This window comes from Penicillium hordei, assembly GCF_028827395.1.
Source record: "Penicillium hordei strain IBT 12815 chromosome Unknown utg000005l_segment0_segment0, whole genome shotgun sequence".
NCBI lineage: Eukaryota > Fungi > Ascomycota > Eurotiomycetes > Eurotiales > Aspergillaceae > Penicillium > Penicillium hordei.
The window spans coordinates 98,771-126,560 of record NW_026623146.1 but is presented as its reverse complement, the minus strand read 5'-3'; the positions used below and the strand labels follow the sequence as shown (position 1 = coordinate 126,560).

Genomic DNA, 27,790 nt, shown 5'->3' with positions numbered 1-27,790 from the left:
ATTAGCTGGGAAGGGGGATCTTGTCAATTCGAAGCGTTAGACTGTAGATATCTCTTATTATTACCGTCAATTTTGAGCCTGAAGTCGTCAAAATGTCTTTGTTTTTTTTTTGGTCTTTCTTAAAAAAGCATGATGTTGAAAGTTAATTTTCCTCAGCCTCTTGAACTACTCAATTTCATTTCGCATTCCACTATTCAATTCTCTCCTGTATATCATTGGTAATAAGTCATATGCACATTCATACCAGTTTGAGCTCTTGCGTAGAGACCATCTCTATCATCCAATAGCGGTGTTGTATAGTGTTGTTGCTGATTTATACTAGTAGCGTTCTTAGATGAATCTAGATTGTGGGCAATATACATGCTGCTACGGTTATCTCACGTCCTTGGCTTGTGTTCTTATAGTTAAATCCGTTAATTTACCAGGTTTCCATCTCTCTTTAAATCATTATTCAGTTGATTGTAAATATATAGAAGACTGGAAGCACAACGGGCATCGAGAATGTAACAAGACAAGCAATATCCTCAATAGCACAAGTAACATCTCACTATGTGGCATGGATTGGAGAGCCGTCTGGCGATATCCAGGCCCGGGAATCCATCCCATCCCGCAATAATTGTGCCATGGCCAACGCTTGATTGATTCCCATGGAATGTCCAATCTTCTCCAGACAACCAATAATCCATTTACGCAGCTCAGGAGATGCAAATCCAGAGTTTGCAGCAATCAACAGAGGCCACACCAGAGTGACACCTCCTGCCCCTGAGACCTCGAAACTAGGAGGGAGAGGCGCGGCACAATGGTTCTCTAAATTCATCATGTTCGTGCTGGGCAAAAAGGCTCCAAGGTGAGCTGCGTCTGTTTCTGAAGATGAGCTTCCCTCGGTGGATGGAAATGCGGGCATTGACATCCAGGGAGAAGGTGTGGCTGGAAATGAGCCCTCTGGATTTCCCGCAACAGGGTAGGATCCATGACCGGCGTTTTGGCTGGAAGATTCCCACTCGTAGGTATCCTCCATGCCCATGCCTAGATGGAAAGGCACACTGGCGCAGATGTCATCCACCAGTTGATGTGCAATCTGTCGGCTTTGAGTCGCAATAATTTGCTGCTGATGGAGGCCGCTGCTCCCCGGTGACGAATTCTCAAGTGCTTTTACAGCTTCGAGAAGCATTTCATGCATAAGGAGTCGCGCAGCGCGAGCATTGTTCCAAACGCCGCTTACAGAAAGATCGCGATACACATGATAACTATCGCCCCAAACGGTGCGGGTGATGGGCTCTCCGTCTACCAGCGGAACCTTGACTGTTTTATACCCCCACGAGGGAGGCGCGGTAAGGAGTATCGACATGAGGTCCGCGTCAAGATTCAGAGTACGGCGAATAATCTCGCTGGGTTGCGTGATACTGCCATCTTTAAGGGCTGCGCAAAAGTTGGTCAATTGGAGGACCACCCGGCTAACATCATCGATCATTCGGTCGCCTGGGTCACGGGATTGCTTTGCCTCTTCTGTGAGCCGGGTCATAGTTGGAGAGCTGTATTTCTCTTGGTATATTTGACTGATGCTCTGGGTAGTAATGTCAGAATATTGTTGGGTAGCCTATCCAAATGGCGGGAAACATACAATTTGTGCCCGTAGATTCGTGAACAAACCTAAACCCTCCGGTCGAGTCAATTGTTCTGAGCCTCGATGTTCAATTATCTTTTTGGCTCCGTCCATATGCTTGATCCATCGATCTATAAAAGAGCCATCGCTGCATGTCATTACCTTTATTAAAGAGCCCACGTTAGTAGAGCGGGATAAAAAAATGAATAATAAAACAGAAATGCAACTCAACACTTACCTCAAACATACCTAGTAATACCACAGCTGCCAGTGTATCATCTCTTTTGGATAGAACATGGTCTCTGAGCGCATGATTGGTCTGGGATAGTGCGGCCGTATACTCTTTCCTAGCTTGGAGCATCATTCGTGGAGAAAGACGAATGTTCGACAAGGCCGCTAATCCCACCGCGGCCAGCGCGGTGGTCAAAACGGGTGAATTCCGAGAGTCATTCATCAAAGGCAGCAGATAGGACATGTGGCCCCCGCAGGGACCACCGGACATGTAGTTCACGAAGAGATGGGCCCTTGCTAATTCCTGTATTGGGTAAATAAGACTGTTTCTTGGTGGAGCCACATTCTGAACGCTGCTAATGGAGGTGGTCGAGGTGGTCGAGGTGTTCGAGGTGCTAGTGGTGCTAGAGCCGCTAGTGGCGGCTGTGCGCTTTCTGCGTGCGGACTGTTGAGACTTGCGGATCACATCTTCACTTTGATCTCGAAAATTCCAGTCTAATGGATCTCGATATCCCGGACAATCCACTTGAGCTCGCATGCATTGGGTACATGATGGTGATCCTTGATCGCACTAGTGGGGCAAGTTAGTGAAGGATTTCCTTTTCTGGCCTCAACATTCATACTTTCAAGCGACGAGTGCGACAGCGCCCACAGGCGGGACTTGGCTTTCCACAATAAACCATATAGTGATGTCACAATATTGGCTGCGTAGATGCTGAGAGAAGAAATCGATACGTGGGTTGAGATTGAGATGAAAGAGAACCGATTTTTGGTAAGCACCTCGTTTTACAAAAAGTCATAGAGTTATAAGAGATTATATTATGATTCTCCCCCAATAAGCAATATTTCAAGCCATCCAAGAGAGAAAAAGGCTCGGATACGAGAACTACGCCACTTGACTCAATGCGGTCAGCAGCTCGTCAACCCCCTGCTAGGGCTGCATACACTATCCCTGCACTATAATTCTGTATACTTCAATTTAAACTATATAGCTATATTAACTATGATCTACAGACTACTCCGTACCTATTCCCATGGTTTACTATATTCTAATTATATCATTCGAAACAAACCGGTTTTCTCAACCGTTCCCCCCTTTTTTTTCCGCCGTTTTGTTTTAGCTTACTGGCTTAATATAAGCTGCCCCAAACATACTAACGGGAACAGGACGGTCCTAACGGTTTCACCCTCCTCAGTAGCCGATAAAACTGCCTTGATAGTCTTTTCTGGGAATTTAGCTCCATTTCCCTATGTCGATCTCTATTCCGAATGTCTTCCGAAGGACATTATTCCCGTTTACCCCTGAGGATTACCCATGTATACATATATAGCATCTGTCCTTTTTCTACTATATTTCATTTCTAAACACGCTAGTCTCTCACTTCATTCTTTTCCTTGAAAGATGACTGGATCCACCACTATTCTCTTCGTTCCAGGCGCATGGCACAGCCCTGACTGCTATGATCCAGTGGTGCAACGACTTGAAGCAGCAAACTACATAACCGACAAAGTCCATTTACCCTCAGTTGGTCCAGCCGAGCATCACTTGAGCTTTGATGCAGATGTTGCACAAATTCGCACCGAAATCGACCGAGCAGCGGATGCTGGGCAGAAAGTCGTCGTGGTTGTTCACTCTTACGGTGGCTTGCCTGCAAACGAGGCAATCAAAGGTCTAGACATCAAGACACGCCAGCAAAATGGTTTGATTGGAGGTGTCACCCATCTATTCTTCTGCGCTTCGTTTGTCATTAAAGAAGGAGATTCGCTGATTGGTGCTTTCGGTGGAAATGACCTGCCATGGTTCATCGTTAGCGACGACAAGTTGGAAATCAATCCTGCCGATCCGGAGACAACCTTCTACCACGACTGTGATGCCGGCCAGATTGAGGCTTCCATTGCCGCCCTGAAACCTCACAGTTATCAGACCCTCCACAGTCCTTGCACCTATGCCGCGTGGAAAGACGTACCTAGTACCTACTTGTACTGTACTGAAGATGCTGCTATTCCCCTGGTGGTGCAAAAGGGAATGGTTGAAGGAACCGCGCATGGAACTGGAATGAGGACAGAGTCGGTGAACGCATCGCACAGCCCATTCCTCAGTAAGCCTGATGAAGTTACTGCGGCGATTCGGCGGGCTGCTGGGGAGGTTGTTTGAGCTTTGGGGTGGTTTGTAATGTGTTGTGGTTCTACGTTTGGATATTTATGAATGAATAGCATTTGATTTTAGCATTGAGAAATCCTACTTGAATTGTCAAATTGATCTATAATGTGAATTCCAGTCATACTCGTTCAGATAGTTGATGTATAGGCGGATATCAAAGCGGGAATTATCCCGTGACAATGTACAAGGATGCGCTACATGGAAAAGTATATATCTGACATCTAATAATAGTTGTATAGTGGACAAATTCTCTTCTTGAATTCCAGCCAACACGAAATGGTTTCCCCTTCCGGTCAGCGATTCGGTGGCAAGTGAGTCATGGTGACATCTTCAGCCCTAGAGGCTACATAGTCTGGGGTGATGTGCTTATCAATTTATTATTTTAATGGATAATCCACATTCCTTTTTTGTCTAATATTAATGAAAAAGTAGAGAGAGATATATATATATATATATATATATATAAAGTATAAACCCTCAATTATCCACAGGTGGCATTGACCAGAGCTACCCTGACTTTATCTCTCTTCAACCTCAATATCAAAAAATGTGGCCATCCGATAACCCAATCTCAGCCTATGGCCTCACAGCTGTTCTGTCATCAGCTACTACTCTTCTCGCAACCGATCCACCAGCAACGCCTGCTCCATTCATTGCAGTGACCGAAGTCCCGACTCCAGAAACGCCTCTCACCCAGCGGATCAATGAGTATGCAAAGTCTCATCTTCCTGAGCCGACATACAATCATTCCCTTCGCGTTTATCATTTTGGGCTTGCGATTAAGCGGTACAGGTTCCCTGAATGGGCCTTCACCGATGAAACATACTTCCTTGCCTGTCTGCTTCACGATATCGGAACAACCCAAGATAACTTGGAGGCCACTAAAATGAGCTTCGAATTCTTTGGGGGGTTGAAAGCACTGGAAGTTCTGCAGAACCTACAACCTTCCTTTGTAGGAGGCTCGGTGGCAGTCGCCCCGAAAGATCAGGCAGAGAGCGTGGCAGAAGCAGTTATGCGGCATCAAGACTTGTGTGAAAAGGGCAAAATCACAGCTCTCGGTCAACTGCTTCAGCTGGCAACAATCTTTGGTACGTTGGCCCTCTATCAAAGTCGATTGTGTTGACATAAGTTGAACCGCGACCAAATGCCATACTACTATTCAATAAACTGACTTATTGGAAAACAGACAACACTGGCTCATATGCCAATCTCATTCATTCCTCAACTATCCAAGATGTTTCTAGCCATTTCCCTCGTCTGAGATGGAGTGGGTGCTTCGCTAGTACCATTCATGAAGAGAATCGGCTCAAGCCCTGGGCACACACAACGACACTTGGCGAGGAAGAATTCCCCAATAAGGTGCTAGGAAATACTCTTATGGCATCTTATGAATGATGGTATCTCAAGGATTCCCGAGGACTAATTGTATGCGTATGATTGGTGCTTATCATCAAGCTTTACGAGCTCCTAGCCATTAACAATAAACACCGACAACCGAGAACAATTGAAAAGTACAATAAAAATGAGTATTTTGCTTTATTTGAATCCCTAAAGTAGCAAAACTGGCCAGTTGGTGTAGAGATGGGCGAATATCCGAACTAGATATCTCCCGCAAATTCAGACGAAACACCTTCATGGACCCTCCAAAGAAGCCAAACATGCTTCAAGTCATCCTCGCCACCTTCTTTCTTCTCGTACCATTTTATTTCATATACAAACCCCCAATTCTGCTCATTCATTACTGTCAACGTCGCTGGCCCGACGTGCTCTTCCGCGTAGACACAAACAAGAAAGTGGTTGTGTTGACGATTGACGACGCGCCCTCCATACACACACCTGCAATTCTTCGTCTATTGCAATCACACAATGCAGCTGCAACTTTTTTCTTGATAGGATCCCAGATCCAAGGGCATGAATCCGTCTTGGCCGACCTCGTCCGAGCTGGCAACGAACTCGCCAACCATGCCATGTATGATGAGCCATCGCGTGCCCTCAGCGACGACGTTTTGGCAGATCAGATCCGAGCAGTCCATGACAGAATCCAGGAAGCATATGTTGCAGTTGGGAATACTTCACAGCCTGAAAATTGGCTCTTTCGCCCTGGCTCGGGATTTTTTAGCTCCCGGATGAGAACTCTTGTAAAAGAGCTGGGATATCGGCTAGTGCTCGGCGATGTGTATCCGCATGACCCACAGGTGCCATTTTGGAAACTCAACGCGAGTCATATTCTGAGTATGGTCAAACCAGGGAGTATTATTATCTGTCACGATCGGAGAGAGTGGACCATGCCTATGTTACAGAAGGTGTTGCCGGAGCTGAATCGCAGAGGATACCGCGTTGTCACAGTCTCCGGGTTATTGAAAGAGACTGGTTCAGATTGAGGTTCAAATTGATGGCGGAATAAATATTGCGGGCTATGAATTTACATGTTTTTCTCGAAACGCTATGGGTATATTCGGACACTAATCTCGACAGGCTAACCCATCATCTGCAATTGATCCTCCGGGGGCCAGCGGACTTGCGCAAAGCTCAAGCAGCGCTTGATACTCTGTAGATACTTGCGGGTAATCTCGTCACTCAGAATGTGTGCCTGCTGATCACTCTGATGCAGCTTCTCTCGTGCAGATCGCTCGTGGATACCAACCATGGTCACACCGATGGGCCAGGCTCTATAGAGATGTTAGCATCATTCCCAAATTTACCAAAATTTGGGGGGTGGGGGGGGTGGTTGACATACGCTTTACCGATGCTCACTCGTAGATAGGCATCATTTGCATCGACGTATCGCCGCTGCTGCGCCTTGTGCACGATCTCCACAATCGGTTCTAACAGTCCGTCCTCCAAGTCGGACTTCTCAAAGAGGCGGAACAATGGTGTCATGTTTTCGCGCGATTGTGTCATGGCATTGAATGCTTGTTTTCCCTGGAAGCTTTCCCGCACCGAGACGTCACGCTTTGCTAGTGCCAGCTCCCATTCCGACAAAACCATGTTGAAGTAAGATCCCAACTGTCGGAAAAGGAACAGACGGTTCTCTTGGTCCTTCGGAATATTGGCCGGAATGATCATCTGCCCACCAGGTACTGGCTCCAAGGTGGTGGGGATAGGACCGTCGGTCACCTTCTTCTTGGGAACAGCCGCTCGTTGAACCAGACGACGGTATCGTCGAAGACGGGTTCGATAGTCCTCTCCGAACAATTTTATTGGCGCATTCATCTCTCGTAATTTTGCAACGAGCTCCTCCTCCTCGATATCTTCCTCATCGTCACTGTCGGCTGGGGTGTCCTCAGGTAGATCAGGTAGACCGAGCCTGCGCCGCCGTTCACGTTCCTTTGCTCGTTCTTCTGCCTCTCTCCTCGTCTTGGACTCCTCGGCTAGTCTTCGCTTCTTCTCCTCGCGTTCTCGGTTCCGATCCGCTTCTTCGTCTTCGAGCTTGCGCTTATTCGCCATGCGCTCTTCACGTTCGCGTGCAAGTCGCTCTTGCTCTTCGTTGTAAGCTTCAATTCGGGCAGCTTCGACATCGGCTCGTCGTAGGTATTTCTTTGTCGGTACTGCGGGGGAGCCTTTCCCGGTATCTTTGGCAGATGGCTTGGAGGAATCGCTACCTTTGGCCTTGGAAATTTCCTTGGACATCAACGCGGCGAAATCCATGGTGGCGGGGTGATGCGGCAACCTGCTTGAAAAATGCGACTGTAGCTCAAGGCAAAATTATGTAAACAGTAAATAAGGTCGAGTTGCGTCAAACGACGAAGATGGGTGTGGAGGCAGATGGCAGGAAAAGAATGTTCGGCACGTCAGAGAACCCGCAGCTTTTCGACGCCGCATTTGTCTCTTCCAGTCAACTCCCCCTCAACCAAAATACCCCAAACATCTACCTTCGAGGACCTCTATCCAAGCTTTAATTTACTTTCCAGTCATCGCATTCTCCATTATCTTCTGCTTTCTCCCCGTCCTCGGGCCTCCAACCTCTAATTTTCACCGTACCATCCATCATGGCCGCTCCGTCGCGAGATGGCCCCAAACCCTCGATCAACCGCCAGACCACAGCACCTTTCCATTTGAAGCTCTTCTACCGAGTTAACAACTACAACCCTCTATCTGACTATAGCATCCCCGTGCAACCTCGTCGCGGAGGACCAGTCAGCGGACCAAATGCCATTCGTCCAACATCGCCTGTCGCATCTGCAGCGCCGCTTCCACCACATCTAGAGATCTACACATGGCAATCATGCACACTTCGCGAGCTCTCACAGCTTCTCACCTCTGCTCTTCCATCATTACTCCCTGATCCGCCCGTTGGCACCCGTCTCTGCTTCCGACTGATTTACCCCGACGCACGCGGCGCGGCAATGGGCGGCCCCGATGCGCGTGGCCGATACTTGAGCAGAGATTTAGGCAGTGCTATTGTTGGCCCGAGAGATAGTCCACTGCGCGCAGAAGACGACGAAGATAAGGAATTACGACCTCGCACTGGCCCGCTCCGCTTCCAGGGCTCCGAAGCCGACAGACCCCTGCAGGATGCCCGTTTCATCGTTGGTGACTACATTGAATGTGCAATTCTCGCACCGCTCGAGGACGGATCTGTTGCGCCCGCGCTCAATGGCGCATCAGGTCCGATCATGGGACCCAGAGGTGGGGGTGGGGGTGGGGGTGGCATGCGTGCGTTCCGGGATAATGGCCATCCTCGTGGGCCTGGTCGTGGTGGACCTCGTGGAGGTGGCGGTGGTGGACCTCCCCATATGCCCCGAGGCGATTGGCACCGTGGGGAGCGATTGCCTGAAGGTGCACGCGGAGGCCGTCGTGGATGGGCACCATACTGAGAAGGGCGAAGAGAAATCCAGTTCAAAAGCAAGTTTGTCAAAAGGGCGATGAATACCCATGTTGAGACATTGTATGATTACCAAGTTTAGTACCAATGGAATGAGTGCCATCTACTACATGCAGTACCATTAAAACATAAGACTGGTGTCCCTCCTTCCTCGGCGGTCTACCACTACCAAAGAGGCGAGGCGACTATAGCTTAAAGCATCTTAACATTATATGTTCTACGAGAAATCTACATATTAAACCTTTGAAGAATTCGGCCTCTTCAATCGCTGTGAGTAGCTAAGGTTGACGGGCCTTTTATGCTGTTAGTCATGTAAAAACATACATCTCATTCTTGAGTAACTATACGGCATCCTGATATTTACTACGCACAAGCATATCAAGTAAGATTGAGTGTGTAGTAAATACTAGTAAATGCTTACCAGCTATTACCATGACCTCCAGACAGGTGGCCGGGCAAGTAGGCGCCTATCAAAAGTCCCGAATAGCAACAGACAGTCATTTGAATGGATGATGACCATCTTCTAGGTGAAATGCTCCGGGGCTTTAGGTTTGGCCTTGGAAATAAACCCCAAGTTTCACGATCGTGAACGAAGTCAACAAAGTAAAGAAATCCATGCGGTATATGCTTGTAATAAAGTACAGGGCCCACGCAACGGGCACCGGCACAAGAGAAAAGAGTCGGGCAAAATTCCCTCGACACGAGTATCTCCACCCTCTCAGTGTAGTTTTCCATGTCGCGTCATGTCACAGTCACTGCTCGGTACGGGGTTGATAACAAAACAGGAATTGAATTATGGCATTCATCGCTAAATGTCTACCACTCGGAAATCGTATCTTCCCTGCGCTTGCCACGGAGCTCGTACTTGCCCTGCATATTGTTAGCGCGTGTTTGCCCGCGGGATTGGACCACAATCGCAATCCGGCCAGTGTGTCATTCCATACCTCGTACTTGTAGGCGAAGTAGCCTAGGACGCCGGGGATCAGGCCCATGTAGACGAACGAGAGCATGGCATGGCGCGGGGTCCAGCGCCAGTACTTGTAGCGGTTGGCGTTGAGTTCTGTGGGTCCGTTAGTCAATCTTCAATCGAGAGTATATGTCGTATCGTAAGGTGCTGGATTCGTGAGAGCTGCTCCAGATAGCTTGCATGTACGCTTGGGATAGCGTAATGCGCGAGGTTCATCCGGAATCCTGGATCTTGGGAGATGGGGTTGGGGGGCATGTACCATAGTATTTCTGGAGGGCCGGGTCAAGGATCAGAGCTGGGGCAATGGGTTAGCAATCCATGCCATTATACTCATGGGACTCTCAAAACTCACACTTGCTAGGACCAGCCATTGTTGCGGAAAGCGTAGAAGCGTGGACACAGAATAGACGACGCTTGCAAGCGTCGCCGGGATTGAAGTTGAAGGTCACATGATGATGAATCAGCTGAATGACGTAATCAGATTTGGGGTTCTCAGACTTTATACTACGATGAGCTACAGTTGCACCTTTCAAAGATAACCAATATGCATATTATTGTATTCCTATCTTCATTCATCCTTTTTATCCTTGCTGGATATTCTCATTGTCAATGTCTGTGGTTGCAAAGGTGTGCAAGCATATCCGAGGTCATCCGCCAACCAAATGTCCTCCATATCTCAGCACTGACACAGCATGGGTATAAATAAGAATAATTTACAAAAGTCCATTGCGCCATTTCCCATGACTTCTAAATTACATAGAAGCTGAGAATTTCCCCTCGACTTCCTCAATCTTCTTCACGGCACGCTGGTACCCCTCATTTCTCTCGAGGCGTTTGGCATACTCGACAAGAAGAGGGTATTTACCCTTGTTCTTCTCCTCCTTCAGCGATCGCATAGTAACAGCAATTACTGGGAAACTCAGCAGAATATCGGCAGCTGTCAGCTCCTTGCCGCAAATGAACTCGCCACCCTCGGGAGATGTGCGGAGCTGCTCCTCAAGGAAGGAGAGGTTACCCTCAACGTTGCGGGTCAGGAACTGATTCTCAACTTGCGAGGCAACAATGCTGGTGATAGGCCGAACAAAGAATGGTGGGGCGTTCCGAATGGCTGTTGAGAATGTCAGCAGTGTGCCCCCAAGGTTGGGTTATCAACGCCATGCGAGAATTTACGAGTGGACGCTCTTACGGAAAGTGACTTACAGTCATTGACGAGGGTCATCACCAAGAAAGGCATCAGGCTACCCTCCACGTAATGCATGAAGTAGCGATAGCGCATCCATTCCTCGGTCTCTCCGCCCACTTTACCCTCGCTGCCGGGCGTGTACCGTTGTGGTACTAGCGTCGGTCGCGCGCTACTAAAGTGGTCACAGAGATATTCCACAATCGCACCAGACTCCGCTAATACTAGCGGTTTGTCGACGCCTGGTGCCTGGATGGTGATCACAGGTGACTTGCCCAGCGGGTGAATCTCCTTCAGCTCAGCAGGAGCGAGCTTGTCAGCGCGACGCTTGAAGATCTTGAGCTCATATTCCAACTGCAGTTCTTCCAAAAGCCAAAGGATTCGGTGACTTCTAGATTGCTCGAGCCTGGAATGTGGGTTAATATGATTTTGAAGAGACTGCGAGGGGAGCGTACCAATAGAGAGTAATCTTGCAACCTTGATTGTTAGCCATGTTGTTATAATCTTATGATCCTATAGATATGACAATGGAAAACTACAAGTCAACAAAGATGAGCGCTGGAGGAATATAAGAGTTATAAGTACCCGCACGTGGATGATGTCAAGATGGCCCGAGGCTTCCAAGTTTATTTCCCAGAAGGGATAAAGCCCCGAGCTGCGGATCTTCTGTTCCTGAACAAATCTGATTAGATGCAACATTCTAGGCCGATAACTAAAGCAATCAGATCATTCTACAATGATTATATCGTGTGAAAACATATTACTTGGTGTAGCGACTATCATCCATCTACCTCAGTCAGCCTGACAATCGTGGCTCCCCAAGATCACAGATAATACATACTTAGCATCTCCGAAATAGGGCTAAGTTAACCGGAATAGGTCCGTTCCTGAGGCCACTCCATATATGTCTTATGGAGGACCCGAATTGTAAAATTGGGAACTAGACTAGTCAAAATTACACCCTCTCCATAGATCTACATCTTATTACCCCTCACACAGTTTTCAGCCTATGCTACCAGGGGTTTATGCACATGTCCGTGTTGATATTCCCCGCACTACCGAGGTTTCGTTAGTTATATATATATATATATATATGTCGTATATAAACTATTCACATCGGCAGATAAAGAAGCAATGATGTGAGAAGGACCTGAATCGCCCGAGGCTTCACACATAATATAGTCGCCTACATTCCGTCATATTACAGGAGGGCGTAAACTCCATTTGGAGAAGCGCAAGGCTAGTTTCCAGTCCGATCTACATGAGAAGAGCCCTCAGAATTATCCGTGGCGGTCAAAAGTATATGCCAAGCTTAAATCACAGACCATGAAGGAGTCTAAGCTATAGGGATATAATTATTCAAACTTATGATAAAAGCTTTTACAAGACCCCTCTTCCAGAGTTGCGTCATAAGTCATGGTTAAAGGCGGGTTTATCAAAGGAGTATAGTTAAAAGCAGAAGATTTCCAAATGAAGTTCCATCTTCATTTCGATGCCTCATGACCCCCAATAATCACTTGTCTCTCGCATTCCCCAAATTCAATTTGTTCGTTCGCACCAGAAGGTCCAGCTGGTGCACGCGGCGTATCGCGAACTGCGACTGGCCACCAAGCAACGATCCTCAGCGGGCGGTTAGGGCACGTGCATAGATCAGCGTATAGATCAGACCCCGGGGTGTATGCACTTGGATGTGTAAAGGGGTTGTTCACTGTTCGTGACTTTACACTGTTGGCTTCAAAACACCTTTGCATTCCCTCAATATTCGAATATTGTACTCATGTCTCACAATGACCGAATACACGCCTCTCCTCTCTTCGGAGGACGCGAAGCGCGAAGGGTTCCATCTCGATTTCCCTAGTACCCTGCGTGGCAAGAAGATCCTCCTCACCACAGAATCATGGGGTCCTGTAAATGGGGTTAGTCGCACAACGTGTAGTTTGGTCGAATATCTGCGCGACAACGGCGTGGATCTCATTCTCGTCGCGCCCAACTTCAAAGGTCAATCGTCCGAGCAGAAGACCTGGGAGCGTCGTCTTCCTGGCTGTGTGCTGCCCTACAATCCAGATCTCACGGTCGTCTATCCTTTCCATCTGGATAACCTCTTCAGTCAGTCCTTCCAGCCAGACATCATCTACCTCGCCAGCCCGGCCTCGCTTGGTTTTCAAATGCTGCTGCAAATCCGCCAACTGCGCTGTCCTCCGCCGGTCTTACTCAACTTTCAGACTGACCTGTCCGCCTACGCGGAAATCATGTTGCCTGCACCGTTGGACAGATTCGGCGTATGGCTCCTTGTAACAGTTCAGGGGTTTCTCTTCCGCGCCCGCGCTGTACACACAATATTTTATCCGTGCTCTGCGATTCGCACATATCTAGAGTATGCGTGTGTGCCAGTCGATCGGCTGGTTCGGCTGGGACGTGGCGTTGACACGCTTCTCTTCTCACCCACACAGCGCGACGAGTCATACCGCCGTAACATTGCACCTCATGGCGAAATCATCTTGATATGCGTTTGCCGCATCGCCCTAGAGAAAGGATTCGAGTTTCTCGCGCAGGTCGTGCAACGGCTAGCCGCAGACAAACTGCCCTTCAAGCTACTGGTTGTCGGCGGGAATCGCAATCTAGCTGTTGAGGATAAAGTCCAGCGCCTGTTTGACGGGGTTCGAGACCATGTCGTCTTCACTGGAGTTCTCACCGGATCTGCATTGTCTCGTGCATATGCTTCTGCTGATATGTTCCTTCATTGCTCTATTACGGAAACATTTGGGTTGGTGGTCCTCGAGGCCATGGCTAGTGGTGTCCCCGTCATCGCGCGAGATCAAGGTGGGCCCTCTGATATTATTCGTCACGGACAGACTGGCTATCTGGTTCCACCGCGCGATTTAGAACGTTTTGTTCATTTGGTCAAAGAGGTTTCTCTTGACCCAACACGGCGAGCAAAACTGGCGGCGGCAGCCCGCCAGTACGCGGATGATACCACTTGGGAGAAGATCAACTGTCGGGCAGCGTGGCAAATGGCCGAGGCATTGTCATGTACTGACCAGGAATCCCAGGGTGCTCGGCTAGTCATCCAACCTGGGGTAATTGGGCGGGTCTTTGAGCAGCTTCGTCTAATGCTTGCTGTGGGGATTGTTTGTTTTATGTGGCTGATCTCTGTGATCCCACTGATCGTTCACGGAAATCGTCTTCTTCCCCGAGCCAGGCGAGCTATTCAGGGTCAATTCCAGGGGACTCGGCCATTGCGCAGTTGAAATGTATATTGATACCAGACTATGCTTGAATGCCTACTTACATGATATTGATGATGAAATGCTATGTAGGTTAAAGTGTTCTATTTGGTAGTTTGCTCAATTATTAATGCATCCATGGATGGGTACTTCATATCCAGATATACTTATTGGACTTCCTTTAGAGCCTGACCGGCTCTGTGTCAACGGGAACTAATACATGTCCCTCCGTAACCAAGGAGTTCTTGCACGAGCGGGCCGAGACCAAATCAGACAGATTGCCGAGTGTAACCTCGGCGATTTCCGCGAGGGCCTCGCGCGTGAAGAACCCCTGGTGACCACAAATCAAGACATTGTGGAAGGTCATCAGGCGCATTAGCACGTCGTCGTCGATGATCTCCCCGGAGTGATCATTGTAGAAAAGCTCGCCTTCTGCTTCGTAGACATCCAATGCCAACCCGCCCAGCTGCTTCGTCTTTAGCGCCTGAATGACCGCTGTGGTATCGATGAGCCCACCGCGCGAGGTATTGACCAGTAGAGACCCTGGTCTAATGCGCGCCAATGTCTCTTCATTGATGAGATGCTTTGTGTTCTCCGTGAGGGGACAATGCAGACTAACAATGTGGCTCTCCTTTAGCAGGGTGTCGAGGTCGACTAGCGTTCCGTACTGGCGGAACTCTTCGCCGGCAAAGGGGTCGTGCGCGAGTAGTCGGCACCCGAAGCCGTGGAAGATGCGCGCGGCTGCAAGCCCGATGCGCCCCACGCCGATGATCCCAACGGTCTTACCATGTAGAGTATTCCCGAGGAGACCTTCGATGTTGAAGTTGCCCTCGCGCACCCGATTATATGCGCGGTGAGTCTTACGATTCAAGGTTTGGATCAGGGCTACTGCGAACTCCGCCACAGCTTCGGGGGAGTATGCCGGGACATTCGCCACAAAGAGGCCTAGCTCTTCGGCAGATGCGAGATGGACATGGTTAAACCCGGCGCAGCGGAGCAGGATGGCACGGATCCCGTAGGCATGGAGGGCTCTCAGAACGCGCTCGTCCAGCGTGTCGTTGACAAAGACGCACACCGCATCGCAACCTTGAGCTAGTGGCACAGTCTCCTCAGACAGCGCGAAGGCATGGTATTCGATGGTGCACAGCTGGGGGAAGTGCTGCTCGCGCACTTGGTCTAGATAGGTGCGATCGTAGGATTTTGCGCTAAATACCGCCAGCTTCATGATTGCGCAATCGTATGTGTTGTGATCTAGGGGTTTTGATATTGAACTATAATTGCAAAGTCATGACGACATGGGTGTCTTCGTATGACGCCTGCAACCGGCCATTTTGGTTAGTATACTTTAGGTACTTCCCCAGGTTTCCTACTGCAACCTCCCGCATTCCAGTGCAGACCCAAAGTACATAGCCTATGTTGGTCTTTTCAACCCCGAAATCGTGAAACCGGAATTTGACCTATACAACATTGGAATATGTACCTCTCCTACTTAATTAGGTAGTGATTTGTTCCGGTAGTATGTATCAACCAGGAGTAGGTAAAATGGTAATGCAGTTCTAATGGTAACTTCAATTTCTCTTCCAAGGTTCTAATTTCACCTTATTTTCTTATTCTCTTATTTACTTCAGATTGAACCTTGAAGATCTACGGAGTAATGGACCTTTGACCTCGGTAAGCCAAAACCAAAATGCCCACAACTTCCCGAGGTCTTCTGGATGATTACTTTTTTCAGACATGCAGACCATCCAGATAATCTTCCATTTTTGTTTTATTTTCATTCCCTTCGATTTTATTGGATATAATCGGGCTCTGACTTCCGCGGGGCTCCGGTAGCCGATGGAAGTAACCTTGGAACGCCAATAGGATGGCCGAGATCAAAATAGGCCAATCATCGCTCGATGATAAGAAGAGACGCCACGAGCTATCTAATTGGTCATTAACTCCACGCTAGTGAACCTAAGGATTTCCGAGGAAGGAGCGACATTTTCCCTTTTTTTTTTTCCCCCAGGGTGTCTTAGATAAATGAACTACAAATTGCTAGCATGTTACATTGTTATTATTGGATTATTTAGATGCATTATTTTATAGTGTCTGTACAGAGTATAAATGAGAATTGTAGGGTCTTGAACACAGTATGTATAATTATGGTTACAAAGTAGATCGGAATATCCTTCCAAAGGTTGACCCCAAAGGTTGACCCATTGCGGATTTAAGTGGAGAGAGAGGGACCGCAAAAGGAAATCCGTCACTGGGGCATAGAAACCGGTCTGGATCCTGGGTTATCACAAAATAGCGGTCAAAAGAAAGTCGAGGTATTCCAGATCTCTTAGTCCAGATTATGATTTCATATCGGGGAAGTAGATTTGAATGTGCGAAAAAAAAAATCCCTTGAAAAGAAAAAAAGTACGTTGTACAGGAACGATGTACTCGATATACAACATACGCGGAAAAGACACACGGGCTACTTGAGACTACTTGGCACTACTTGGCACTACTTGGCCCCTGCGCATATGTAGTACCCGCCACCAAGTACCCAAAAGTAGAAGGCAGACAAGTTGGTACTCTATTACTCCATATTACATACAAAATACAGTACCCCAAGAAGGTAACAGTATCACAGCCAGGTACTCATAGAGTAGTACTAATTATGTAGTGTATGTAGTGTGGTGTAAGTAGAGTACTATATATGTACTATCTTAGCCTCTCACCTCCTTCACCTCCTCTTTATATTAAATGTCTTCGTTTTCCCTTCTCAACACTGTTCACCCGTTCTCATCTCCAAAACCATCCACTTAAATCCACTCTTTGCGTACGAAGTACACAAATCTGAGCTTCAACGTTCCTGTCTCCACCGGCTTTTGACCACTGACAGTCGACCTTTTTTTCTTGCCTCTTCCCCGGCTGAACGGCTGTGTGTACTTCGATTACCTCCCTCCTTTTCGCCCCTCGGTATCTGGATACTTTTTGCCGCTGAGCTTGAGATTACTTTAAACTCTACGTTCCGCCACCTTCTTTTCCAATACATCATAACATCCTAATATCCTAATATCCCTAACATCCCTCACATCCCTCCCATCTTCCCACTTCAACCTACAATTCTATCATCATGGCCACTCATGTTATGACCACCAACCCGACTACCAACCAGATTTCGGTTTATGGTCAGCCCTCCCCAACCAACTCCGCCACCAACACTCCCTCCAATAATTCCCCCACCTCCCCTCGCATGACGACCGCTTCACTGCACCAACTACCTCTGCAGTCGCGCCAGCTGCGTCCTCTCAAGGGTCCCCTCTATGTCCCTGCAGCTCTCCGACCCACTGAGCGACCCCAGAAATCGTCTCCCATTACCCCACCACGCAGCGTGCATGGCTCTCTGGACAGCTTGAACGAGGACTCGTCGGAACCTATCAGCCGCCGTTCCACCATGGAGAGCCAGTCCAGCGAAATTAGCCAGAGCGCCCAGCATGAGTGGTTGAAGAATGAACACCTCGGTGTGGTAACCGGCTTTCCGACCCGCACACACTGGAAAGTGAGTATCTCGAGAAACCAAAACAAAAAAAATTTGGTTTCCTTCTTTTCCTTCCTTCGGTGCCTTTATATATAGGGATTGGGTCTGGTTCGGATTGCGCGGTTGTTAAAGCAAATGTCGTATGAGCTCGTCATTTCTCGGAAATGGCGTGCTGCAGTCCACCGCCTCAGCCCTGTCGTATCCCAGTTACATATCCTCTCATCATATTGGTCAACTCCGAGGACAACAATTACTAACTTTATCCAGGCTGACTCTGCCTCTTCCAACTGTGATTCTCCAACTTGCCGATCCTCATTCGGCATCTTTCTGCGTCGCCACCACTGTCGTCACTGCGGTCATGTCTTCTGCGCCTCTCACACACCTCACCTCGTTCCCCTTGATCAGGATGCTCGCTTCCACCCCGATGGTGTCCCCTCCCGTGCCTGCGATTTGTGCTGGAGCGCCCACCAACGCTGGGAAGAGAACCGCTCCGACCGTCTGAACAAGATCCAAAACACTATCGATGCTCAACAGATTGGCATGTCTGTTCCCGAGGGCATGAATGCAGAGGATCCCGAGTCCACTGTGGGCCAAACCGGCGAGGTTGCTGCTTCCGTTCCTCGTGACTGGAACTGGAGCACTTTCTAAACGCATTGTTCTGATTCCTTTGGTTACTGTGGCCAGCAGGACTGCTGCAGCTCGGCGTTTCACTTGGTCTATCTTAATATTCTCACTTTAGTCATGCTCACGCGTGACCTACCTTTCTATCTATTGGCGACCATGGCTTTGGCGTTTCTGAAAGGACCAGAGCCCTGGGCCCTGGGCTTTGTTTCTTTGTTTTCTGCAGTCAGGTTATGACTTTGCATGACTAGAGGGTTTCCGTCGGTCCTTAGCGACCCGGTTGCTTTGCTTTGCGTTTTGTTTTTGTTTCTTTCTTACTTCGCATTGATGCCAGTAAACTCATCGGTCCTTAAGTGGCCCGGTTGATTTATGTTCCTGTTCCTGTTCCTGCTTTTTTTTATTTGTTCTTTGCGTTGATCAGGATACCCCGTCGGTTTTTATTGCGCGACGATCTCATTTGATGTTTCTTTTTTACTGGTCCGTGATCCATGAGGGAATGTGGCAAATTTGCAATTCTCTTAAGTTGATATCTAGTTCGATTTAGTTCGATCTAGTTGAATCCATTGATATTGAATCTTGAGCTTCTTCTCTACTCGTAGACTATGCTTGCCCCTTATTCTATTTTCTCTCTTTGTAGATCCTTATTTATCCAGAACCATCCATCGGAACATACCCACATGCTCAATCCCTTCTTCGTCCCACCGACCCAGCGATTGATCGGTTTCAAATCCAAGCCCAGCATACATCGTCTCCACATCCACCTGAGCATGCACGAGGACCAACCCCCGCCACCGAGTCAGAGTAAAAGGTGACTCCCCCTTCGCAGCGATCTGCGCCGCCGCCTCGTCTATATCTGCCGCATGCACAGCCGCCCACTCCAAGGCGGTCTCTACTAATCGTCGCCCAAGTCCGAGACCGCGGAACGATGGCATGATCGCCACCCGGGTCAGCTTAATACAGGGTTCATGCGTCCAGTCGTACTCGGGCACTCCCTGTGCGACTGCCGATGGCGGTTCCGTGACATGGGCGTGAGGCACCTGTGGCGGGGGTACCAGGCGGATCACCCCCACGGGCGTGGAATTCGCGGTGGAGTTATCGTAAAGTACCCAGTGCCAGCTGCGGGCATCGTCGCTGTCTATCTCGGAGTCTGCGGTGCAGCTCTGCTCGTCGATGAAGACGGATTTTCGGATTATCATTGCATCGTTGAAGATAGTGGGGTTGATGTTGGTACTGATGTCTGACGGAAGTACTAGCTTTGCGCTGGGCCCTGGAGGCGCCTGTATTGAAGTGCTGAACGTTGGATTTGATGCCATTCTGGCCGGAAATGTGATATTGAACAATAAAAGTCTTCAATGAAAATGATGGTGAGGATTTGGGAAGTGGAAGGAGTGGAAGGTCACTGCAGAAGGCGGATCTATATATTATATCTAAATCTCGTTGAGATCAGCCACAAAACATTGAATGCTACCCCTCATTGATCTAGTTATAATTACAGACGAAGAATAAATAGTCTTATCGTAGCGTAGCTATCACATATAAGAGTCAATATAATAAGCCATATAACGGCTATACACCCTCATGGCTCAACCTACACAACCAATGCAAACACAACAAACAACGTCAAAATATCAATTCGATCGCGAAAATCCTCAATTTCTCCCACCAACATTCCATACTCCCAATGTCCCTCTATTTTGATGCGGTCGCTATCTTGACCGCACCCTCCTCAGGGGGTTCGTTTAAGTCCCGGGTTTACAGCGCTCGGAACCTGCGCGCATCTCCAGCGCAGATCTATGCCTTGACCACCGAGGCTGCTAAATGGGACACCGTGCTAGCAGATGTCATTGACAAATCAGGCATTCTCGCCCTGGAGCGCAAGGTGAGATGGCCCCCAGAGAAACCACTGGAGATACCTACTGACTGACTAAGTCATTTCCATTTAGCTCTCTCCCCTCCTTGCTCTCCTCCTCGTTCATGATCATCTACTCGCGAAGAAAGGCATTGCCGCGCCGGCTACCCACACACTCCGCCAGACTGTGGAGCGTCACAAGGCCAGGCTAAAGGCTGAATTCACCAAGGCCCGTGTCCGACGTGGATGCGCCTCCGTCGAGCAATTCAAGGCTGTTGTAATGCGTGAGAAACGACTGGCCGATGGAACTAGCCATTTCGTCTACCCGCGCTGGGTACGGATAAATAACATTCGCACTACCCTCGAAGACCAGCTGAGCACTACGTTCAAGACTTACCGTCGGGTAGACACCCTTGCAGAATTGGCCCCAGAAGACGAACTGGAAAGCCGAAAGCCAGAACCTCGACTGTTCATCGATCCTAACATTCCAGATCTGGTGGCGGTGCCCTTCGGCGCAGACTTCACTGCCTCCTCTGCGTACAAAAATGGTGAAATCATTCTCCAGGACAAAGCGTCCTGCTTCCCAGCGTATCTCCTGTTGGGTGACCGTGGGCCTAGCGACCCATGGGAGGGCGACTTGATTGATGGCTGTGCTGCGCCAGGGAACAAGACTACGCACTTGGCTTCACTTTTGGCCAAACAACAAAAGGGCAACAAAAACAGCAATCAAAGAATTTTTTCTATGGATGCATCTACCATGCGTTCCAGAACGCTGCAGAAAATGGTTGGTCTAGCCGGGGCTGACTCGGTCACTGTGCTGCAAGGTCAGGATTTCCTCGCCCTTGACCCAGAAGATGTACAGTTTGAGAAGGTTACTGGGTTGTTGTTGGATCCCAGTTGTTCTGGTAGCGGAATCATCGGCCGTGACGATGTGCCTCAGTTCACACTTCCTGTCGCGGCAGCATACAAGGCGCCCAAGTCACATGGAAAGAAAAGAAAGCGTCCAGACAATGACGATGAAGCAGATGGCGAGCAGTCGAAAGCCACCATGGGAACTCCGCAGGCAGCGCCCACGGATGAAAATGATATCGCGGATGGGGCGATCGACACGGAGCGACTGACCAAACTATCAAGCATCCAAGCGCGAATCGTGGAACATGCTCTGCGTTTCTCGAGCGCTACCCATGTGACATATAGTACTTGTTCTATTCACCTGATTGAGAATGAAGGCGTCGTGGCTCGCATTTTGGATTCCCAGGTTGCCAAAGAGCGCGGCTGGCGCCTCCTGCGGCGCGATGAGCAGCCTGAGGGCTTGCGTCGATGGGCGAAACGAGGCGTGCGAGAGGAGCAGCCAGCTGAGGGAGAGACAGGGCCATCGGGCAAGGTAGATCTCTCTGACGAGGCACTAGAAGCGTGCATTCGATCCTGGCAAGGTGATGCAGAAGGGCTTGGAGGATTTTTCGTCGCTGGATTCATTCGTGACAATGCTCATTCTGTCACGGCAGTTCTGGCGAAGGAACGTGAACATAATGAGCATGATGAGCTTGGCGAGAACGGCGAGAGCGATGAGAATGACGAAGATGGAAAAGATGAAGACGATGAAGAATGGGGAGGATTCTCCGATTAGACAAAATTATATTAATCCAAATTTGCACGGCCTCCAACAATTCCAGAGGGCCTCTGTTTGATATCATATATCCAAGTCTTGTGGCGTATTATGCAATTTAAGACTTGAATAGATATACAGGCGACTAAAGGAATTTCCGCGACCGGTTTCGGACCCGCGGACTGGTATAAATGTCCAATTTGACAGCAACCAAGACAACCTCGTATGCCCCGGTAGATCCTCTCTGCACTTGTAATCGCCATTGCCCTGTTCGAACAACCCTGGGCCCATCGTCCAGATTATCGACTCGTGGACGTTTAGCAGGAGGCACACCACCAGCGCCAGCTTCAGCTTGGGCTCTCGATATCATCAAATATTGAGAGTCTTGTTCTCCATCCACCGTGAGATCAGATTCACGGTCGACACGGATCTTGATTGGAACTTGGCCCAAAGGTGGATGTGAATCAGGCAGGTTCATTTTTTTGCCTACCGTCTGTAATAGACTGGTAATTCTTTGTTTTGAAAGGCCTAGGAAGACAGCGCGCATGCTCCCCCGATGGATCAGACTAGTTTCGTCGCCAATCTCAACCACTAGATCGGCGGCGTTCTCGTCTACAAAGGGGCGCGTGTATGTGACCATTCCACCCAGTGCAGGCGACCCAGAAGCTGTATCAAAGGCAAACTGAATCCCAGACGGTCGCACATCCTCGAGCCGGATGACGATTTCCAACCGATTGGTGAAGGGATTCGTTGTTATCTGATGCGGTATCAACTTTTGTTCCAAGCCGCGCAGGTGGAAATAACGACAGTCGCGCAAGAGCGCAGCCCGATGATCTTCATTTCTAATGTGTAGCGGATACCCGCGCAGCATATGCAGGAGCTCATCAAAGATATCCGCAGATCGTTTTGGAACGCTTGGGGGGACGATGGCCGGAGGTCGCAAGAGACCCTGGCGCTCCAGGCCAGGGAACACTGCAGTCGGGCTAGCAAAGAAGGCGGCGAATCCGAGGGTGAAAAAATTCGGGCTATCACCGGGACCGGAGAAGATATCGCGAGGGATCTGGAAGTGTCGGTCGCCGATTTGAATAAAGCATTCGGACTCAAACAGCTGGGACATCAATCGGGGCACTGCTAGGTCAGCAAGTACTTCCAGGGTACCTGGGCAAGGGATGCTCACATGTATAAAATTGTGCGTCTGCAAATAGCTTCACGAATTGCGCGCCATCCTGGGGCCGGACATGGTAGCCTGGATGCACCCATCAGCCTCCTTCACGTTGTGTTTATCCATGGACTCTCATACCCTGTAGATGCCTAGCAATCTCGCGGAACGTCGTGGGGTCGCGATCGATATAGAGGGTTCTGGCGTTGGCAGCATCTTGACTCTGAAGCAACTGATTCTCGAAGAAGTGGGAAAAGTAGGAAGGAGCTGTTGGAAGGGGTCAGTTCAAGTTTGAACCGGGGGGGAGGACCAAGCGCGTTTACCGTCAGAGGCAATTGAAGCACCCGAGAGACGAAAGATCTCAGAACCAATTTGGATAGAGAAGACTTTCTCTGAAGGCAGATTACTTTTGCTAGAGTGACTGATAGTGCGTATCTCCATTGTGTGATGAGACAGGTCGAGGTGTCGGAAGCGGAGAAGTTACCATTTTGCCTGGTTCACAACACAACGACCTCCTACCTACTGCCTCCTACCTACTACACAATACTCAATACTCAATAGACACAACTACCATGCCGTGAAATTGAAATTGAATTGATCTGAAGTTTCCTACGATCAGGGTTAAAAGTCTCATCAGCGCAAAGCCGATTCTCTCACATGGGGTTGGAACTCGGCAAATTCCCCCGCAAATGAGCCCGTGAACACCCTTGTTTCGGAAAAAGAGGGGGATCTACTTCTCTAGGGAATTTAGGTGGGAACCTAGGCCTTGAAATCCGGCAATGAAGATTTGCACGGTCTTGACTGGTTGGCAGGAGATTCAAAGTCTCCACCGTCGCAAAGAATCAAATAACCATGCTCAACTACTTCTCCACTCAACCGAGGCTTCACCCCCGGATTATTGTGTTGGGCTTGGGATTGGAAGGGGCCGCATATGACAGTCGCATTATAGAGAAGTTTATACTCTCTCTCCACGATCGTCCAGACTAAAGATGGACCACTTTAAACTCTTGAACATTGACCTCTTGTCATCAGTGGAACCTTGTCGGGCTAGCATATTATAATCCGTCACCCGTGCCCAAGTTCTTCTCTCTTTGCTCCACAGTCTCACTTCTTACATTATTCCCATTCTACCATTGGATCTAGGTCCACAAGAGCTTTATTTGCCCTGGTTTTTGCAAACATGTCAACCCACGCTGTGTCTACATACGCCCCGAGGGATGTCCCTCTTCCGCCAGCGCCTTCAGCCAATTACTTCTCGGAGTTACAGTGGAAGACCTTATATGCGCTGGCCGACGCAATTGTGCCCTCCATACACACTGTGGCAACTGCCAACTCATCAAATGACCAAGTCATTTCAGAGGCAGAGTGGAATTCTGCCGTGTCGAGCTTGTCAACGATCATTTCTGGACCCGATGCCGTAAACATTGCCACCCAGTATCTACAAGAAAACGTTTCTTCGAACCCGCAATTCCGGGCCATAGTGGAGCGACTCATGGGTGACCATGTGCATGGCCAGGGAAGGAATGGGATTGGGTTCATAATGACAGCGCTCAACACCCGTACGGGCTCGCTAATTATGACGGGCTCGACCACTCCGATCCAGGATCAACCGGTGAAATTCCGGGAAAAGGTTTTACGTGGATGGGATACCTCTCGATTGCCCCCTCTCCGCGCCATCTACCGAGGACTCACTGCCATCGTTAAGAAATGTTGGATTATCAGCAGTCCAACCATAGACCCGGTTCTGGGCTTCCCACGCATCCCTGTTCATGGCAAGCCTGCCGACGGTTTCCAGTATGAGTTTTTGCAGTTCCCTCCTGGAGACCAGCCAGAAATGATTGAAACCGATGTCGTTATTGTGGGGAGTGGCTGCGGCGGCAGCGTGACTGCAAAGAACCTAGCCGAAGCGGGCCATCGAGTGCTGGTTGTGGAAAAGTCCTATTCCTATCCATCCAACACGTTCCCCATGGGCCCGAATGAAGGGTTCCTTAGCCTGTTTGAGAACGGGGGTGCTATCTCTAGCGATGATGGCTCGATGGCAGTCCTAGCGGGATCAACGTGGGGCGGTGGTGGTACCATTAACTGGTCGGCGTCTCTACAGACCCAGGGATATGTCCGACAGCAGTGGGCGGATACTGGTCTGCCTTTCTTCACCTCTCTTGATTTCCAGAAAAGCCTGGACCGCGTCTGTGATCGCATGGGTGTTAACGAGGAGCACGTTGAGCATAATCGCCAGAATAGGGTAATTCTTGAAGGCGCAAGGAAACTCGGCTATGCTGCCAAAACCGTGCCCCAAAATACAGGCCACGACGAGCACTACTGTGGGCATTGCACGTTGGGATGCGCCTCGGGTGGAAAGAAAGGTCCAACGGAGTCGTTCCTTGTGGACGCTGCTCAGGCTGGCGCCAGATTCATGGAAGGATTCTGTGTCGAAAAAGTGCTATTCACCCAGATCAACGGCAGAAAGGTTGCTTCTGGTGTGCAAGGAACATGGAAGTCGCGGGATTCATACTTGGGCCTCGGTGGCATTGCAGCTGTGGAGCGTAAGGTGATTATCAAGGCCAAGAAAGTAATTGTATCAGCTGGCGCATTGCAGAGTCCTCTTCTGCTGCTGCGTAGTGGTTTAAAGAACCCCCAGATTGGCCGAAACCTTTATCTTCACCCAGGTAAGCACTTTTCACTCCCCCCCACAGCGCATGTCATAGGTACTTACTCTTTTTTTATACAGTTATGGGAGCTGGTGCTGTCTTTGACGAGGATACCCACCCCTGGGAGGGCTCTGCACTGACAACGGTTGTCAACGAGTTTGAGGACCTTGATGGAGATGGACATGGTGTGAAGATTGAGTCTCTCTCAATGATGCCCCCCCTGTTCATTCCCATGTTCCCCTGGCGAGACTCATTGGAGTACAAGTTATGGGCGGCTAAGATGCGTCGCAGCACGAGCTTCATCACTCTAACCAAAGACCGCGATTCTGGTCGCGTGTACCCGGATCCTGTTGATGGACGCTGCCGGATTGCTTACGAGGTCTCTGCCTTTGACCGAAAACACATCGTGGAGGCCATTATTGCCAGCGCCAAGATTGCGTATATCACAGGCGCAAGAGAGTTCCATACCGTTTACCGCGACCTTTCCCCGTTCATCCGGCCAGAGGCTTCAGACCCCGAGGCCCCTGAAGGCATCAATGACGCGGCCCTACAGAGTTGGATTGCCGAGCTTCGTCGGAAGTCTCCTTTGGACCCGGAGCGTAGTTTATTTGCCAGTGCACACCAGATGGGTACCTGCCGCATGAGCAAGTCATCTAAATTAGGTGTGGTGGATCCGGATTGTCAAGTCTGGGGCACTGACGGTTTGTATGTTGTGGATGCGTCCGTCTTCCCTAGCGCTAGCGGTGTGAACCCAATGGTCACCAATATGGCGATCGCTGATTGGGCCAGCCGAAACCTCGCGCGGGCGATGGGAACGGTACGAGGTGATGGCAGGATGGCTCGTCTTTGATGGAATGGCCCGTGAATATCTTTTCAAGTTTTGTCAATATGTACTGTTTCAGTTGGACCACTTGGAAGCTAGTTGTTTATATATTAAGATGTCCCTAGCATTATGCTGCAGTCTTTTCGTTTTTAAGATTCGGGTGCTTCGGGAAGCGGAATATAATGTTTTAATTCTTTGCTAATTTATATATATATATACATTTAGAAAAACCTTAAGCTTCAAGCCTGGGGACCCTGACGCTTCTCAACGAAGTTCTTCTCACCAAAGGCCTGCTTGACGCCCTCAGCCTCGAGGATCCGCTCGTACCAGGTGACCACAGAGGGGAACTTCTGGCGCATCTCAGCGTCGATGGCCGTGGAGAAACCCCAGACCAGGCCAGCGGCAACAGTGATATCAGCCAAGCTGAACTTTTCATTGCTTACAAACCAGGTGCGGTCCTTGAGGTGGGTCTCTAGGCATTCCAGCGAGCGTTCCAGACGCTCGAGATTGGTAACCTCGATTTTCTCATCGTAGGGCCGCATACCGATACGCCACATCCCCAACTGGATGACAGGGCCAAGAATCTCACCCTCTGCATAGCAGATCCACTGCCGGATGGTGGCGCGCTCGGCGGGGGTAGCTCCAATGAGCTGCTCGGCAGCCGGGCCGCTCTCGGCAATGTATTGAGTGATGGCATCCGATTCGAACAGGGTTGTTCCATTGGCAGCCTCAAAAGCGGGCACCTTACCCAAAGGGAACTTGGACAGGAAGTCCGGGGTGCGATTGGTCTTGCCCATGATGAATTCCGGAACCGCTATCTCCAGGCCATTCAGGTTGGCCACAGCCTGGGCCTAATAGTGGGGGTTAGCTCAGGGTTCAGGGGCATTGACCATGGTTTGTTTACCTTCATGACCCGAGGATTGGGCTGATAGGAGTAGATAGTGCCGAATGGTGTCATTGTGGATATAAATGAGGTGAAATATACAACATACAATCTACACAGTAAAATAAAGGAATGGTTTTTTTTTATATGAAGCCAAGGAATGGGACAGAATCAAGTGGAACCCGGATTTCTAAGCAGATGAATTGACCTCGGATGTGTACAACAAAAGTTGGAATTTGACTAAGATCATCCAGAAGATCTATAAACGTATAAATTTATAAATTTAGTCCTAGAGACCTTGGGAGATATAGAGATGTGAAATGTATACTACTATAGGCACTTTGGTATGAAAGTTCATGTATTCCCCAAAATTTAATTACTTCAAATATTCTAAATCTTCTCAAATCATCTTCAACGTACATTCAACCTTTTTTTATATTCCCCGATCCTCAAATAAACTTGGTGAATAAGCCAAAAGTGGTAGGTTATGTGTCGAAGA

The 27,790-nt window shown here is 49.2% G+C and overlaps 15 protein-coding genes across 15 annotated transcripts; 8 read left to right on the top strand and 7 right to left on the bottom strand.

The window, feature by feature from the left end:
• Nucleotides 1-547: 547 nt before the first annotated feature.
• N7537_009010 (Zn(II)2Cys6 transcription factor) lies at nt 548-2,517 on the bottom strand (the record flags this gene model as incomplete). The annotated part of the gene is made up of 4 exons (XM_056900064.1): nt 548-1,597; nt 1,622-1,765; nt 1,842-2,405; nt 2,458-2,517. The coding sequence occupies 4 exons, from the start codon at nt 2,515-2,517 to the stop codon at nt 548-550; spliced, it is 1,818 nt and encodes a 605-aa protein (XP_056748732.1).
• A 719-nt stretch (nt 2,518-3,236) lies between these two features.
• Nucleotides 3,237-3,989, top strand: N7537_009009 (alpha/beta hydrolase; the record flags this gene model as incomplete). The annotated part of the gene is made up of 1 exon (XM_056900063.1): nt 3,237-3,989. One exon carries the CDS (start codon nt 3,237-3,239, stop codon nt 3,987-3,989), a length of 753 nt encoding a protein of 250 aa, XP_056748731.1.
• A 553-nt stretch (nt 3,990-4,542) lies between these two features.
• On the top strand, nt 4,543-5,390 carry N7537_009008 (cyanamide hydratase; the record flags this gene model as incomplete). The annotated part of the gene is made up of 2 exons (XM_056900062.1): nt 4,543-5,083; nt 5,182-5,390. 2 exons carry the CDS (start codon nt 4,543-4,545, stop codon nt 5,388-5,390), a joined length of 750 nt encoding a protein of 249 aa, XP_056748730.1.
• A 263-nt stretch (nt 5,391-5,653) lies between these two features.
• Nucleotides 5,654-6,376, top strand: N7537_009007 (chitin deacetylase CDA4; the record flags this gene model as incomplete). Its single annotated transcript, XM_056900061.1, has 1 exon — nt 5,654-6,376. One exon carries the CDS (start codon nt 5,654-5,656, stop codon nt 6,374-6,376), a length of 723 nt encoding a protein of 240 aa, XP_056748729.1.
• Nucleotides 6,377-6,430: 54 nt separating this feature from the next.
• N7537_009006 (mRNA splicing protein PRP18) lies at nt 6,431-7,643 on the bottom strand (the record flags this gene model as incomplete). The annotated part of the gene is made up of 2 exons (XM_056900060.1): nt 6,431-6,664; nt 6,733-7,643. 2 exons carry the CDS (start codon nt 7,641-7,643, stop codon nt 6,472-6,474), a joined length of 1,104 nt encoding a protein of 367 aa, XP_056748728.1. The 3' UTR covers nt 6,431-6,471.
• A 341-nt stretch (nt 7,644-7,984) lies between these two features.
• N7537_009005 (SAP18 family protein) lies at nt 7,985-8,812 on the top strand (the record flags this gene model as incomplete). Its single annotated transcript, XM_056900059.1, has 1 exon — nt 7,985-8,812. The coding sequence occupies one exon, from the start codon at nt 7,985-7,987 to the stop codon at nt 8,810-8,812; it is 828 nt and encodes a 275-aa protein (XP_056748727.1).
• An 824-nt stretch (nt 8,813-9,636) lies between these two features.
• On the bottom strand, nt 9,637-11,460 carry N7537_009004 (uncharacterized protein; the record flags this gene model as incomplete). Its single annotated transcript, XM_056900058.1, has 7 exons — nt 9,637-9,690; nt 9,765-9,880; nt 10,047-10,082; nt 10,140-10,291; nt 10,544-10,895; nt 10,988-11,373; nt 11,423-11,460. The coding sequence occupies 7 exons, from the start codon at nt 11,458-11,460 to the stop codon at nt 9,637-9,639; spliced, it is 1,134 nt and encodes a 377-aa protein (XP_056748726.1).
• Nucleotides 11,461-12,754: 1,294 nt separating this feature from the next.
• Nucleotides 12,755-14,215, top strand: N7537_009003 (glycosyltransferase family 4 protein; the record flags this gene model as incomplete). The annotated part of the gene is made up of 1 exon (XM_056900057.1): nt 12,755-14,215. The coding sequence occupies one exon, from the start codon at nt 12,755-12,757 to the stop codon at nt 14,213-14,215; it is 1,461 nt and encodes a 486-aa protein (XP_056748725.1).
• Nucleotides 14,216-14,372: 157 nt separating this feature from the next.
• N7537_009002 (2-hydroxyacid dehydrogenase) lies at nt 14,373-15,416 on the bottom strand (the record flags this gene model as incomplete). Its single annotated transcript, XM_056900056.1, has 1 exon — nt 14,373-15,416. The coding sequence occupies one exon, from the start codon at nt 15,414-15,416 to the stop codon at nt 14,373-14,375; it is 1,044 nt and encodes a 347-aa protein (XP_056748724.1).
• A 1,881-nt stretch (nt 15,417-17,297) lies between these two features.
• Nucleotides 17,298-18,350, top strand: N7537_009001 (FYVE zinc finger domain-containing protein; the record flags this gene model as incomplete). The annotated part of the gene is made up of 2 exons (XM_056900055.1): nt 17,298-17,723; nt 17,970-18,350. 2 exons carry the CDS (start codon nt 17,298-17,300, stop codon nt 18,348-18,350), a joined length of 807 nt encoding a protein of 268 aa, XP_056748723.1.
• Nucleotides 18,351-18,964: 614 nt separating this feature from the next.
• Nucleotides 18,965-19,636, bottom strand: N7537_009000 (GNAT family N-acetyltransferase; the record flags this gene model as incomplete). Its single annotated transcript, XM_056900054.1, has 1 exon — nt 18,965-19,636. One exon carries the CDS (start codon nt 19,634-19,636, stop codon nt 18,965-18,967), a length of 672 nt encoding a protein of 223 aa, XP_056748722.1.
• A 368-nt stretch (nt 19,637-20,004) lies between these two features.
• N7537_008999 (rRNA (cytosine-C5-)-methyltransferase RCM1) lies at nt 20,005-21,799 on the top strand (the record flags this gene model as incomplete). Its single annotated transcript, XM_056900053.1, has 2 exons — nt 20,005-20,202; nt 20,267-21,799. The coding sequence occupies 2 exons, from the start codon at nt 20,005-20,007 to the stop codon at nt 21,797-21,799; spliced, it is 1,731 nt and encodes a 576-aa protein (XP_056748721.1).
• Nucleotides 21,800-21,923: 124 nt separating this feature from the next.
• N7537_008998 (uncharacterized protein) lies at nt 21,924-23,378 on the bottom strand (the record flags this gene model as incomplete). The annotated part of the gene is made up of 4 exons (XM_056900052.1): nt 21,924-22,906; nt 22,956-23,024; nt 23,079-23,204; nt 23,261-23,378. The coding sequence occupies 4 exons, from the start codon at nt 23,376-23,378 to the stop codon at nt 21,924-21,926; spliced, it is 1,296 nt and encodes a 431-aa protein (XP_056748720.1).
• Nucleotides 23,379-24,117: 739 nt separating this feature from the next.
• On the top strand, nt 24,118-26,435 carry N7537_008997 (GMC family oxidoreductase; the record flags this gene model as incomplete). The annotated part of the gene is made up of 2 exons (XM_056900051.1): nt 24,118-25,603; nt 25,666-26,435. The coding sequence occupies 2 exons, from the start codon at nt 24,118-24,120 to the stop codon at nt 26,433-26,435; spliced, it is 2,256 nt and encodes a 751-aa protein (XP_056748719.1).
• Nucleotides 26,436-26,647: 212 nt separating this feature from the next.
• Nucleotides 26,648-27,366, bottom strand: N7537_008996 (glutathione S-transferase family protein; the record flags this gene model as incomplete). Its single annotated transcript, XM_056900050.1, has 2 exons — nt 26,648-27,259; nt 27,313-27,366. 2 exons carry the CDS (start codon nt 27,364-27,366, stop codon nt 26,648-26,650), a joined length of 666 nt encoding a protein of 221 aa, XP_056748718.1.
• Nucleotides 27,367-27,790: the final 424 nt, after the last annotated feature.